The 14,425-nt window shown below is 45.0% G+C and overlaps 1 protein-coding gene across 1 annotated transcript; it reads right to left on the bottom strand.

Annotated features, from left to right (window-relative positions):
- Nucleotides 1-393: 393 nt before the first annotated feature.
- On the bottom strand, nucleotides 394-4,187 carry nppc (natriuretic peptide C). The gene is made up of 3 exons (XM_084307948.1): nucleotides 3,965-4,187; nucleotides 2,376-2,671; nucleotides 394-442 (listed from the first exon to the last, which is right to left on the bottom strand). Exons 1-2 carry the CDS (start codon nucleotides 4,055-4,057, stop codon nucleotides 2,399-2,401), a joined length of 366 nt encoding a protein of 121 aa, XP_084164074.1. The 5' UTR covers nucleotides 4,058-4,187; the 3' UTR covers nucleotides 394-442; nucleotides 2,376-2,398.
- Nucleotides 4,188-14,425: the final 10,238 nt, after the last annotated feature.

The following is a 14,425-nucleotide window of genomic DNA, read 5'->3' as shown; positions in this document are numbered from 1 at the left end:
ATCCATTTTCAAAATGTTACATAAATAAAACTCATATTTATAAATATCTCTTTTTTATAAACATATAAATAGTTTTTTTTCCTTAAACATAAATACATTTATGCATGGGGGAATGAAGTACATGAATGTACAGCAGCAGCAACAATATACAGCTCTTGCGGTTTTCTTTTTTTTTCTTTTTACACCATTGTCCGCCATCTTGTAGTGTGTGTGTGTGTGTGTCTATGTGTGTGTGTTGGTCATTCGTTTATGTTACACATATGGGTTTCTGTCATGTGGTCGTCTCAGTTCTCCTCTGTGCTGGTCATGGTGGCTTTTCGTACCGAAAATCCGTCACTTTGTGTGTTCTTCTTCCTCCCCTCCAGCCCCCCCCCCCCCCCCCACCCACCCCCTCAGGCGAGAACCAACTGAATCCAAGTTGTCCAAACCCATCGTCTGAATGCTGCAGGGAAAAAGAGGATAGAAGAAGAAAAACGTGGTCAGATCGAGCCGTTCGGAATATCTCAGATATAGGCACATGGAAATCAATGAATTCATCCATCCATCCATCCGTCCGTCCTGCCATTCATCCATGCATGCCCCCCCCCCCCCCCCACGCCCACCCCTCCAAATTATACGTCTCTGCGATCCTTACAGCGGTAACCACATCCCTCCCTCTTTTCTCCCTCCGATGAGCCTCTTAACACGCCACCGCCATAAACTATATACATAAACACACCTATAGGCTCCTCTGCACCACGGGAGAGAAACAGGAGGTGTGTGTACTGGTGAAACCCAGACGTGCAGCTCACACTTAGTCACAAACAAGTGACTCACAGCGTGTGGAAGCGCAAAACATATGCCCCCCCCCCCCCCCCTGTCCCGGCCCGTCATGATTTCACTGGTAGCCGCACATGCCGACGACCACATAAAGGTGTAACACCCTGGGCTCACTGTGCGTCACTTTGCTTCCTCCTCGCCTCGTTCCCTGCTTCTTCCTCTTTCATGTTGAGTCTCTTTTCTTCTTAATAACTTTAGGAGAGAGGGCGGGCTTTCCTGGAACATTCTCTGTCACCCAATGGGTGTTTTTGTTTTTGTTTTGCGTTTGTGTGTGTTCAAGTGTGTATCTATCTATCTATCTATCTATCTATCTATCTATCTATCTATCTATCTATCTATCTATCTATCTATCTATCTATCTATCTATCTATCTATCTATCTATCTATCTATCTATCTATCTATCTATCTATCTATCTATCTATCTATCTATCTATCTATCTATCTATCTATCTATCTATCTATCTATCTATCTATCTATCTATCTATCTATCTATCTATCTATCTATCTATCTATCTATCTATCTATCTATCTATCTATCTATCTATCTATCTATCTATCTATCTATCTATCTATCTATCTATCTATCTATCTATCTATCTATCTATCTATCTATCTATCATAAATGTAATCTATGATCTACTTGCTATTTTTTTATGGATGACCTCTGTCCTTCTGGTAATCTGTCCCACTGGGCCTCCATCCAGCAGCTGAGATCAGTCATAATGAAGAGCACAGATACGAGCGTCGACTTCCCCAAAGGGCCCAATTTGAACGGTTTGGAGTGGGGGGCCTTCCTCCCCTTGTCAAGGCTGTTTGAGTCCTGGTGTCACAGTATGCCCCGCTGGCTGTGGTCTCATTAGTAGTCCCAAGTAAGGGACACAGTGTTCAGTCGCCCCCCCCCCCCAAACACACACACAATTACTGAACCCTTAAAAACAAGTATCCGAGCCCAAACACTCCCACCTGCCTGACAATTTACTCCATGATAATAAGGATGTTACCGAAGCACAGGTCGGTAAGCTGTGATACGCTTGATCCTAGTGATTACAATCAACGTTGACCTTTGACCCAGACTGCAACCTCATGGGTGACTTCATCACCTGAGACAACCGGACCCACTGCACTATATAATAAAGGTCAGGCTGCATCCCTGTCGCTGTAGTCCACCTCCTCTATCCTCTATACCGCTTGAGGCCCGTTTTAAAAAGAGATTGGGTCGACTGAGGGATTGAAGCTCCCATGATTGCCATCTACAAACATAGTCTCACCTCAACACACGCACACGCACATGCACACACACGCACGCACACGCACACACACACACGCACACACACACACACACACACACACACACACACACACACACACACACACACACACACACACACACACACACACACACACACACACACACACACACACACACACACACACACACACACACACACACACACACACACACACACACACACACACACACACACACACACACACACACACACACACACACACACACACACTCTCTCTGTTTTTGGTGTGGTAGGCTATACTCACCAACATAGTCTGCTGCTCCACCTCTAACAGCCCATACCGCTGATGGTGCCTATTCTGTCCATCTTGTGTCCGAAACAGCCGCTTCGTGCCGTGGACCCTCCTTTCTTGGTGCCGGGTTTGTGTCTCCGCGGGGCGGGCTGGTCGTTGAGCAGGCGAGCCCACATGCCCTTAGCGCGGGTGTCTATGCGCAGGTCCCGCAGTAAGCGAACCCGAGAGCGCACGTCCTCCAGCCTCCTCTCCCTCTCCTCCGACTCCAGGAACCCTGCCAGCTCCTCACCCAGCAAACTCCTGAGGGACTGGGACCATTATAAAGACACGCCGTTAGACGAAGCCTCAATGGGATCATTTCAAGTTCAAGTTTTGTTTTATTTGTCACATATATAATGTGCATTGCAGTGAAATGCTTGGTTCTGTATGAGCCCCCTGAGATTGTGCTTCATATACAGTAAAAGGTAAAAAGACCAAACACTATACAAAATAATATAGACACGCATTACTGCGTTTACATGGCAAGAGATCACTGAACTGTGCGCTTCCAGAGGACGAAAATGTGCGATTCGGTGAACAACATGCTTCCCTATTTCAAGAATTGAGTTCAAAGATGAGAGAAGAAAACGAATTAAGCATCGACAGCTTTTACGCATGGCGGTGTTTAATAAAGTAAATGCAGATAATGAATACTGGCATGTCTGCGCTTGTCTCACATCAGAATAAACTGACAAGTTGAAACATATCTAACTTCCGAGATGCTGCCTTTGTTTTGTGTTATCTGAAAATCAAAAGCTTGCTGGGTAGTACTTCTGGTTTACGGAATAATATTATGGGCTGAGTGTATGGCAATTGATTTGAGCCGATTTAGAAGCTCCCAGTCCTTTCAGGGAGAAACAGGTGCCTGCATCTGAGATGCAGTCCTTGCCATCAACTCGTATAGTCCCCAGAAACAGCAGCAGTCTCTATCTCTAAGGCTTCTTCTGAAATCATCATTTGAATAATTCTACTGTAGTCCATTGCGGTGCGTAAAACCATTTTTGCGCACGGAGATGATTTGTCTCGGCCACTCACAAGGTGTTTGCCGTTCTGGGAATTAAGATGATCATCATATAAAATTGTTTCTTAAAGTAAAATCTCGTATCCATCTTGAATCTTCAAGTTATTTATTTGGACCACTTGTTAGACAATGTCACGGTGCGGAGAATGATGTGGTGGAGAAATGTATCCATTTAAAATAAAGTCAATTTAAATGTCCTTATTATTTGGAAATCAAGTAATTTAAAAACAAGACTTCGGTTTATTTTTTTCTTCTTCCCGTGTTAAATATAAACATAACACAATTATTCGGTTCAAGTAGGAATCCAAATTAACCATGCATATATGACTTCACGAAATATGCAGAATAAATGAGGTCTTGAGCGGCAAATCAACTCACATGTGGACAAAACGAAAAACCTGCGACATTCCTGCTTATCTCATTGAACCAAAGCACCATTCAGCATCCCTGAACAGGCAAACCAATGGCACATGATGTAGCAACACTATATAGTTTCTAATGGAAAAGAGTCTCACTTAAATTAATTGGCTTCGTGTCTTACCTTCTGTTGCGCCTGAGTTAAAGGTTTCGCCCCCGTCCTGACAGAAAGCAGGCTGATCATAAGTCCACAAGCCACCAAGTGCAACAAGTTCATTTTGACAAGTTTCTTTTCGTTGCTATTTTTTTTTCTCTCCTGTAGAAGTGATTCCTCTTGTAGCGAAGCTCACACAGATGAACTGTATCGGATGGAACCCCAGAGGCTTGTTCTGCTGCCTGTCCTTTACTCCAAGCTGTGCTTCTCTGAGCCTCTGAATGACTACTCAGGGCTTTATAGCAGCCGTGGTGATGTCATGATAACCTGCGGAATGGTCCTCCTTCTCCTCTGTACCTGCCAACTGGCTTTTCTCTTCTCTCTGCAGGCTACCTGCATGCGTCTGAGCGCGTCATGCAAAGTGATTAATTAAATTATCCCAGCCCCGGTCATCATCATGGTCCGGGGGGGGTATAGGATATCAAAATACACTATTGTTTTGCCGCGGACTTCCCTGGCTGAGATGGAACATCAAAGGAACGTTGGACTCTTAACGCTTCGGTTTGAAGTGTTGACGAGCTGGTATAGAAGACTGAGACGTTATCCGCGATGCAAAGACACGGGTTGGGCACTGAGTCAGACTCAGCAGCACCCTATAATGAAAAAAAACGCAGTGATCGACCTCTGCAAGCAATATTAATGAAACCACATGGGCTTAATTTTAAATTAATTCACATCAGCATGTCCCTTCAAACCAGTTTTCAGAACTTTTGCTTCAGAACTTTTGCGGACAGGGTCTCTTGGGAAAATATAGATAACGCACAACAGACACCCGAGACCATTGCAGGCATGCAATAACAACATTCAAATAAAATGATTGTCCTCAAAACAGAATCATTTTGCATTTAAATGAACAAATAGCCACATTACAGCGACCTAAACCCAAAAGTCAACTAGGGAATCAAATGAAATGTGCAAACGCCAAAATAGTACGTAATTTCTCAGGTTCAGCTATTATAGATAAAATATGATGTCATTTCACAGGTTTTGGCTCTTATAGTGTAGCCTCTTATAGATAGCCTAGATTGGGTTTCTGAAAATATCACTCGATTAAAACAAGTATAGGGTATATGGGCTGACACGTTATTCATGTTCTGCAGCACCTATACCTGTCCTCACGGCATCATCTGTGTAACAACAGGGACATTTACACCACCGTGGAGAAAGACATTCTCTTTTGGGCCAGCATTGAGATTACGCACAATCACCCACTCACCACTAAAAAAAAAAAAAAAAAAAAAAAAAAAAGCAATATTAAAACTGTTGGATTGGAAAAGAGTCATTAGTGAAACAGACGTTCTTATTCTGTATGACTGGGAAGCTATAATGACGCCCACCTGCGCAGTGCAGTGGGTCGTGCCGCGCTATTGGATAAGTGCACGTGTACGCGCGCTCGTTATTAGAACGGGCTGTCCTGACTCCTGTGGATGTGAAACTGTGATGGACTACAATTTCCAAGATAATAACTTGGTCCGTGACATCCCCCCCCCGGTGAGATCAGTGGGGTGTGTGGGGCCACTAAACAGTGCGTGATTCTGGAGCATAATGTGTGAGGAGACGCGAGTCGCATGCCGAGGCAGCACCGTCTGTTTTGGAACACAGAGTGGCAGTATTCGCTGGAAAAGCTGCACAGCCTATATCCTTTAGATAGACAGTCTCAAACTGAATGGATCAATATTCTGTCCTGATGTACTGTACCCCATACAGGTACCTCCTGGACATGTTTTTTTTAACAAGCACAGTAGGACTGCATACGTAATATGTAAGAAAAATATTGAATGCAATTAAGTGTCAATCATTAGCACATCGGGTTTGCATCAACCCATGGAAAATGAAGTTATTGTAGATTAGCACTGCTCAGCGATCGATCAAATGTGCCTCTCTCTCTCTCTCTCTCTCTCTCTCTCTCTCTCTCTCTCTCTCTCTCTCTCTCTCTCTCTCTCTCTCTCTCTCTCTCTCTCTCTCTCTCGCGCGCACACACACACACACACACACACACACACACACACACACACACACACACGCACACACGCACACACACACACAGTTATTCACTCACTTATTCAAACACAGGCACATGCACAAGCACGCAAGCACATACATTCAAAACCAGATCAAATAACTTGTCATGATCTGGAATTGGCACCCCATCTATTTGCCCCACAAATCGTACAAGGACTACGATTGACCTAGGACTAATAGGAACCCAAGGAGGACAATAACACTACCTTACATACTGCACCTTATGTGGATACTGTGATACTGTGAATAATGTATATTTCAGTTAGTTAGATAGTAAATTATAACACTACCTGATGCATACTGCACCTTATGTGACACTGTGAATACTGTGAATATATATTTCAGTTAGTTAGATAGTAAATTATATTGACCTATTTGTTTACACTGCTTGTGTTGTTTTTACTACCTGTACCCCCCCCCCTTCCCCCATGCTGCTATGATGCCTCTCAGTATATTCTTACTGTATTTATTTACTGTATATTTTATTCCATCTTTATTCTATTTTACTCTACTCTTATCCTAGGCAACTTGATTTGATTTGTTTTATTATTCTAATTCGTGACCTGTTCTGTCTAAATGTTTAAATGTTGAGCGATTTGCAGTGTCAAATTTCCCACAGGATAATACAAGTATTTCTATTCTATTCTATTCTATTCTATTCTATTCTATTCTATTCTATTCTATTCTATTCTATTCTATTCTATTCTATTCTATTCTATTCTACAAGCTGTCACCAATTACACCCAGCAAGGCCCAAATACAAGACTGTCACCAATTACACTCAGCAAGGCCTGAACACAATGAACACACCTACAGTGCAATCTGGCTTTTGAAGGGAGACACTGACAGATTTAGACAACGCTCCTGGTGTAGACCAGCATGTTCTGCTGCAAATGTCTGAATAGGCCTATAATGCCCACTTGCTCAATCATTGTGAAGAATCATTGTGAAGAATCATTGTGAAGAATCATTATAAGAGGTGTTGAAGTGAAGGGGGGGGCTTCACTATGAATGGAATACACTTCTTTAGTCTTATGTCACTTAGCTGGCCTTGTTGGGGTCATTCACCGTCCTATTTTTCTGCACAGAGTTGATCGGATGTGACTGTATGACCATTGAATAAGCGAGGCAGAGTGGAACCAATGTTGCGCTTCATTGGTGACTTTTTCATTTGACGACTTTTGATTTGCGTTCCGAAAAACCATATAGAAGAATCGTAAAAAGTTCCCTGTAAACCCCTGAACACTGATGTTTCTGTCATGAGTCATACAGTATATGTCCCTGCTTCCCACCGTCAAACTGTGGTGTTCCACCACCACGGTACCACATTCAGTGACATATACCGTATATCCGCTCTCTGACTTTGTGTCGATTTGTTGTGCACACGAGTTTGCATGCAGCGTTTTGTTGATGACGTCGCTCCGTTTCACAATGAACATATTGACATCGGTGTGGTGAGATGGGAAAGATGGACGCGTAACGCAAAATACTATAATGCGATATTATAATTTGCAAGTTTCCAGATCAGTCTCCAGACTTGGGCTCATAATGTCTTAAAACATCCTCCAACGGCTGCATATTCTCCATGCTCTTTTGCAATTTTTCGTGGCAAGGGGCACAGCTGTGCCAGCTAGCTGCAGGAGGGATGCTGTTGTTTCCCACACCTCGGACGGACGAAGGCCTCATCGAATCCTTCCTACCCGTTTTAGCATCTCCAACTGGAAAATCCCACTCACACTCTCGGATTCTAGTGTGAGAACTAGCGGAGGACCCCCGTTCTCATGGAAGAGCCACTACATCAAGCTTATCAACAGCTATCCCCTTGTTCCCCTGTCGCACACAACAACAACAATGTAAAGCTGCTTGTCTTTCAACTCCGCTTCCTGGGTTTCATTCAACCTAACATTTTTTCCTTACGCTTATTCCATCATTTTGAATTTTAACAAGCAAGGGACACATTTTTTCGCCGTGCCGTAAGTTTGGTGTCACAAGTTGTACTTTTTGTATATTTTAATGATGTTCCAAATTTTTCCCAATGACATCACAGGGAATACTGAGAGCACACATTTTTTCTTGTCTCAAACCCCCCCCCTCACCGTATGCTCTGTCTTAACCGCAAATTGTTATCCGCTTAATTTTTTATACGTTTTTCAGCTTTCATGTGGCAGGCAAAAAAGAAGTGGAGTAACTTCACTGGTTGACATCAGGAAGCTTGGTGAGGCAGGGCTGTGTGCTCACAGCAGCCTCCGCTGCCGCTGCTTCAGTAAGTGTCTATGGGAGAGGATTGAGTGTCTCGTTCCTCTGGGGCTTGAGCAAGACAAACTACAAGGCTGTTACAGTCCTATAAATAACGTTTTTATTGCGTGGGGCTTTTTAATGCCTTTTGCACAGTGCTGCTCTGAAGGCTTTCACATGTGCCAATGGCATGGCCCATCTGCAATGGGTAGGGGCGCAGGGGATTGCTACTCAGGGTTGAACGGTGGTGTGGGGGTTGATACTCAGGGTTGAATGAGTGTGTGGGGGTTGATACTCAGAGTTGAATGAGTGTGTTGGGGTTGATACTCAGGGTTGAATGAGTGCGGGCAGTTGATACTCAGGGTTGAATGAGTGTGTGGGGATGTGTGGGGGGGTTGATACTCAGAGTTGAATGAGTGTGTTGGGGTTGATACTCAGGGTTGAATGAGTGCGGGGAGTTGATACTCAGGGTTGAATGAGTGTGTGGGGGTTGATACTCAGGGTTGAATGAGTGTGTGGGGGTTGATACTCAGGGTTGAATGAGTGTGTTGGGGTTGATACTCAGGGTTGAATGAGTGCGGGGAGTTGATACTCAGGGTTGAATGAGTGTGTGGGGATGTGTGGGGGGGTTGATACTCAGAGTTGAATGAGTGTGTGTGTGGGGGTGCGGGGGTAGGGCGGGCCATACTACTCCCCCCCCTGGAAAATCAATCAAGACTTTTGTGAGCATTACAAATACTATTTATTATTGTTAGTGTTATTATTATTGATCTGAGTTGTATCCAGTTATATGCAGTTCACTTATTTCATGGCTTTGACGTTATAAATGATTTCCCATGTCTTCGAAAGGGATTTGAATGGGGTACATTTGGCAATTTAGAAATACAAAATGATGTTTGTTGAGTTATCCTATCCCCAAAATCCTATCCTCATATTTGAATTCCCCATTAACCCTTTCTCTGCCACACTTATATCCATCCTTATACCGTCCTCTGCCAGCTCTATTTGTCTATGGAGATGTTCCCCTTCTTTGCAGGGCTATAACTTTTTAAATTGTATTGCTAAATTGACATTACTATGGCCCATTCAACGTCAAGTATCTATCGTTTAGGATGTAGCAACGTTCTACTTTTTCATTCACATATTCATACTAAAATACGGTCTAAAGTATAAATATGTTTTTATCGTTTTCTGCAGCATTCTGCAGAACGTGAGTTATAGCCTTAAATACATATCATCAAATGTAGTTTGATACCGATTGACGTCAGATAAAAAAATTCAATTGTACAAGGTCCTACACGTCATGCCTCATCATCTGCTGGTGACCGGAGGGGGGGGGGGGGGGGCGTGAATATTTTAGGCAACCAACTTGTGTTTAGCGTTTCTCTGATTGGCCAATACGCCCATGTGACCACGGCAGCGCGAGAGAGCTGCAGCGCGGAAATAGGCTGTCTATTGCCTCGCGCTGCAGCGCGGAAATAGGCTGTCTATTGCCATTCTCTAAGACAAACTCTAACCTTAACCAGCTCCTTAACAGCGCCTAAACGTAACCCTTCTAACCTTAAGCAACTCCGAAACAATGCCTAACCTTAACCAACTCCGAAACAATGCCTAAACTTAACCGGCGAAAGAATGCACGTTAAAAAATATTGCCATTCTCTAAGAGGTGTGATGCTGCTGTGTGCAGCACATGGGATATGGCGTCCTCCGTGGACCTGTTGGGGCGGTATGCAAATTGCAGGGGGTCCATGTTGATGGGGAGGGAGGAGCAGATGTAGCCCTTTACTAGCTTCTCAAAGCACTTCATGGCTATGGAGGTGAGAGCTACAGGGCGGTAGTCGTTGAGGCAAGCAGGCTTGGATTTTTTGGGTACAGGGATAATAGTGGACTTCTTCAGGCAGGTGGGGATGACAGCCTGTTCTAAGGACAGGTTAAATATGTCAGTGAATACTGGGGCCAGTTGGTCGGCACAGACTTTTAGGACGCGGCCGGGGATGCCGTCCGGACCTGCTGCCTTCCTGATATTCACTTTTTTAAAGGTCCGCCTCACCTCATGCTCTGTTACCCTGAACACTGCGCCTCCATCAGCAGCCGACCCCCCCCCCCCCCCCATTGCCGAGGCTTGTGAGCTGGTGTTGTTATTACCAGCATCAAACCTCGCATAGAAGGTATTGAGGTCGTTTGCTAAGGAGATGTCACTGTTCAGTTTGAGGGAGGCGCCTTTGTAGTCTGTCATCGTTTTGAGCCCCTGCCACATAGCTCTAGAGTCAGCTTGTTCAAACTAGAGTTCAATTTTATCCCTGTAGCGCCGTTTGGCCTCTGACACTGTCCTCCTTACGTTGTGTCGCGCCACCTTGTGGTCATTCATGTTGCCTGCCACTAGGCCGTCATTGTATGCTTTGGTGCGCTCTCTCAGAGCTTCACGGACGGATTTGTCTACCCAGGGTTTTTGATTTGGGTAAACTTTCATTTTGGTAGTGGGGATTGTTTCTTTCACCCTAGTACAGACATAGTCCAGCACTGTCTCCGTGTAGGCATTAATGTTATCTGTGTCGCGGAACACAATCCAGTCTGTGTGGTGAAACACTGACCGGATCGTCTCTTCTGACGTCAGATCCCATTTCTGCACCTCTCGCGAGACTACGGGAGTACTTTTAATTCTCTGTCTGTACTTTGGTGAAAGGAAAATGGATGCGTGATCTGACTTGCCAAAGCCACTATCAGAATGAGCCTTGTAGCCACCTTTAAATTGCGTGTAACAGTGATCTAGGATGTTACCGCCTCTGGTGTTGCAAGTCACATGCTGATAGAAGTCGGGCAATACCTTTCTCAGATTGGCGCTATTGAAATCTCCCAGTACTAAAATGGCGGCGTTAACGTTAGCCACTTGTATTCTATTTACCTCGTCGTGTAGTCTGGAGAGCGCAACCTTGTTGCTGGCTTGCGGTGGAATATACACTCCGACCAGGACGATCGCCGTTAACTCCCTCGGGAGGAAGAAAGGACGACACTTGATGGTTATATATTCCAGTTCTGGGGAGCAGTGGTTGGATAATTCCTTCACGTTCGTTGGATCACTCCAATTTTTGTTAAACATGAAGGCAATACCTCCTCCACGTTGTTTACCGGACTCTGATGATGTCCGATCCTTTCGATGGATAAAGAAGTGATCCGCTGGTTGAATTGCGTGATCTGGAACCTCCGGTGTGAGCCATGTTTCGGTGAAGCAAAGGACATTGCAGTCCCTAACGTCTCTTTGATATTGAATCCTTGCTCGGATGTCATCCAGTTTATTGTCTATTGATTGTACATTGGCTAGCAATATACTGGGAAGTGGTGTACGGTGGCGTCTGGATCTCAGCCTGTTTTGGATCCCAGCCCTCTTTCCTTGTCGTCTTTTCCTGGGCTCTGGGAACAAAGGGTCTGGTCCTAATCTCCGGAGGATTTCTTCAGGCCATTGGTGTGGTTCGGAAAGCTGATCCAGCGAGTAATCCAGTTGGTAAGTTTCCCGTAATCCAATGTCTATGAGTGACTGACGGTCATATACATTAAATGCACCAACAGTTGGTACGCACAAAACTCTAAAAACTATAAATATTAACAAAAGTAAACACAGTCTCGACGGAGCGAACAGAGAGGCAGCCGGTCGGGGCGGCGCCATCATCAGGAGGAGGCAGGGGAACTATGTGAGAATGCTATTCATCGACTACAGCTCGGCATTCAATACCATAGTCCCCTCCATACTCATAGCCAAGCTCAGGGACCTGGGCTTGGGCTATGACCTCTGCCAGTGGGTCTTGGACTTCCTGACTGGCAGACCCCAGGTGGTGAGAGCAGGCAACTGCACCTCCTCATCCATCACCCTCAACATAGGGTCCCCCCAGGGCTGTGTTCTGAGTCCCCTCCTCTACTCCCTGTACACACACGACTGTGTGGCTCAGCGGAGTAGCAATACAATCGTCAAATTTGCTGACGACACAGTGGTGGTGGGCCTGATCTCTGCCAACGACGAGAGGGCCTACCTGGAAGAGGTCAAGGTCCTGGCGGGATGGTGCCAGGAAAACAGCCTCTCCCTGAACGTCAGCAAAACAAAGGAGATGATTGTGGACTTCAGGAGGTCGGGGGTCAAGGACTACAGCCCCCTCAGCATCGACGGGGCACCGGTTGAGAGAGTCAACAGCTTCAAGTACCTCGGAGCCTACATATCCGAGGACTTGACATGGACCACACACATTAACAGTGTGGTGAAGAAGGCACGACAACGCCTCTACTTCCTCAGGCGCCTAAGGAAGTTCCAAGTCAGCCAGAAGATCCTTAAGAACTTCTACTCATGTACAATAGAGAGCATCTTGACCGGCAACATCACCTCCTGGTTTGGGAATAGCACTGCAAAAGACCAAAGCAGACTACAAAGAGTGACACGTTCAGCCGAACGCACAATTGGAGGGGGGCTCCCCACCCTCCAGAACATTTACTACAAGCGTTGCAAGGGCAAGGCTAAGAGAATCATTAAAGACTCCAGTCACCCGAACAACTGCCTCTTCGAACTGCTGCGGTCAGGCAAGCGATACAGGAGTCTCAAGGCGAGCACAGAAAGACTCAGAAGTAGCTTCTATCCCCAGGCCATCAGGCTGCTAAACGAACAATGAATGAACACTACACAACAACAACCACCAAACGCACATAGCACACACATCCACACGCACACACCCACTTTAAACAAACACACTGTAGCACCCACTCCACACACTTTATAGCACACACCCACTTTAAACAAACACACTGTAGCACCCACTCCCCACACTTTATATTTATGGATGAAGGATTGCACTACAACTCGTACACCTTACTGTAAATTGTACCTAAAATTGTACCTCATCCCATTTCTGCTTTGCACTAGATAGTACTGTACATTAGTACACTGCATAGTATTGTGTATTGTATATTATATGGTAACTCAGAACATTGTACATATGTCTATACCGAACACTGTGACCTCATTTTCTTCTTCTAAATTCATGCTATATTATGTTATTATGTTATTTGATACTATCTTGTCTAGCACAGTCTCTGGAGCGTAACAGTAAGAAGCATTTTGTATGAAAGTATTCTGTACTTCTGTATGACAACTATTAAAGAACTTGAACTTGAACTTGAACTTGAACTTGACAAACTCTAACCTTAACCAGCTACTTAACAGCGCCTAAACTTAACCCTTCTAACCTTAAGCAACTCCGAAATAATGCCTAACCTTAACCAACTCCGAAACAATGCTTAAAGTTATGCCTAAACTTAACGGCGAAAGAATGCGAATGCACGTTAAAAAAAAAAAAAAAAAAAATTGAAGGGAATCAAACTTGCCAGCAACGGGCCGTAGGATCCACAGCAATGCAGCGCTGCCAATTGAGCTAGTTCTGGATAGTAAAAAAGGGCGGATTACTGCTACATAATGCTGCCGCGACGGAGCTCTGCGTCGCCGCGGGGGCGTGGCTAGACGCAAGTTGGGCGTGGTTAGACACAAGTTGGTTGCCTTTAATATTCACGCGGGGGGGGGGGGTTTATAAGTCTGTGGCCGACGTTAAATCATTTATTTAGTATGGGTGATATGTTGATCGGAGCAGTGTGTATGTTTAATAATAATCAAACACGCTGAAACTCACCGCAGCTTCCTCGTAGCGTTGGGCGATCAGCGTGGAGCAGAAAGATCTCTATTATGGGATGTTGATATATACGATCCATTTCCAGGTTGTATAATAATATATACGTCCAAATCATGTTGTTTATCGAGTTATTGGCAACGGATCGCTATCCAGTGTATCAAGCTGGAGTCCCGCTAACGATAGCGAGTGGCCGGACGAAATATGGGTGAGCACCACTTCCGGCGCGTCACGTCCGGCTTTGGCGATTCGCCGATCGGCCACCAGATGGCGGTCTTGAACCGTTGGAGAGTTGAGAGGAGATCAACAGCAAGTCTCAAGTCTCCGTGGGTGAAATATGATTGCCATGACAGATTTTTGAAATATTGATCTCAAAGACGCTGTAAGACGTCATTGGCAGATTACGCATGGCGAGGAATGACGTCTAAAGTCGTCCTTGGCGATTAAAGGGTTAAGAAACACATAATTTAGACACCTTGCATGATAGGATTTCCTTCAGATTCATTCTGGCACCTGT

The sequence above is a fragment of the Notolepis coatsorum genome, assembly GCF_963971535.1.
Source record: "Notolepis coatsorum genome assembly, chromosome: 2".
Lineage (NCBI taxonomy): Eukaryota > Metazoa > Chordata > Actinopteri > Aulopiformes > Paralepididae > Notolepis > Notolepis coatsorum.
Note: the sequence above shows the minus strand (reverse complement) of the source record. Positions and strands in the feature narration are given on the sequence as shown.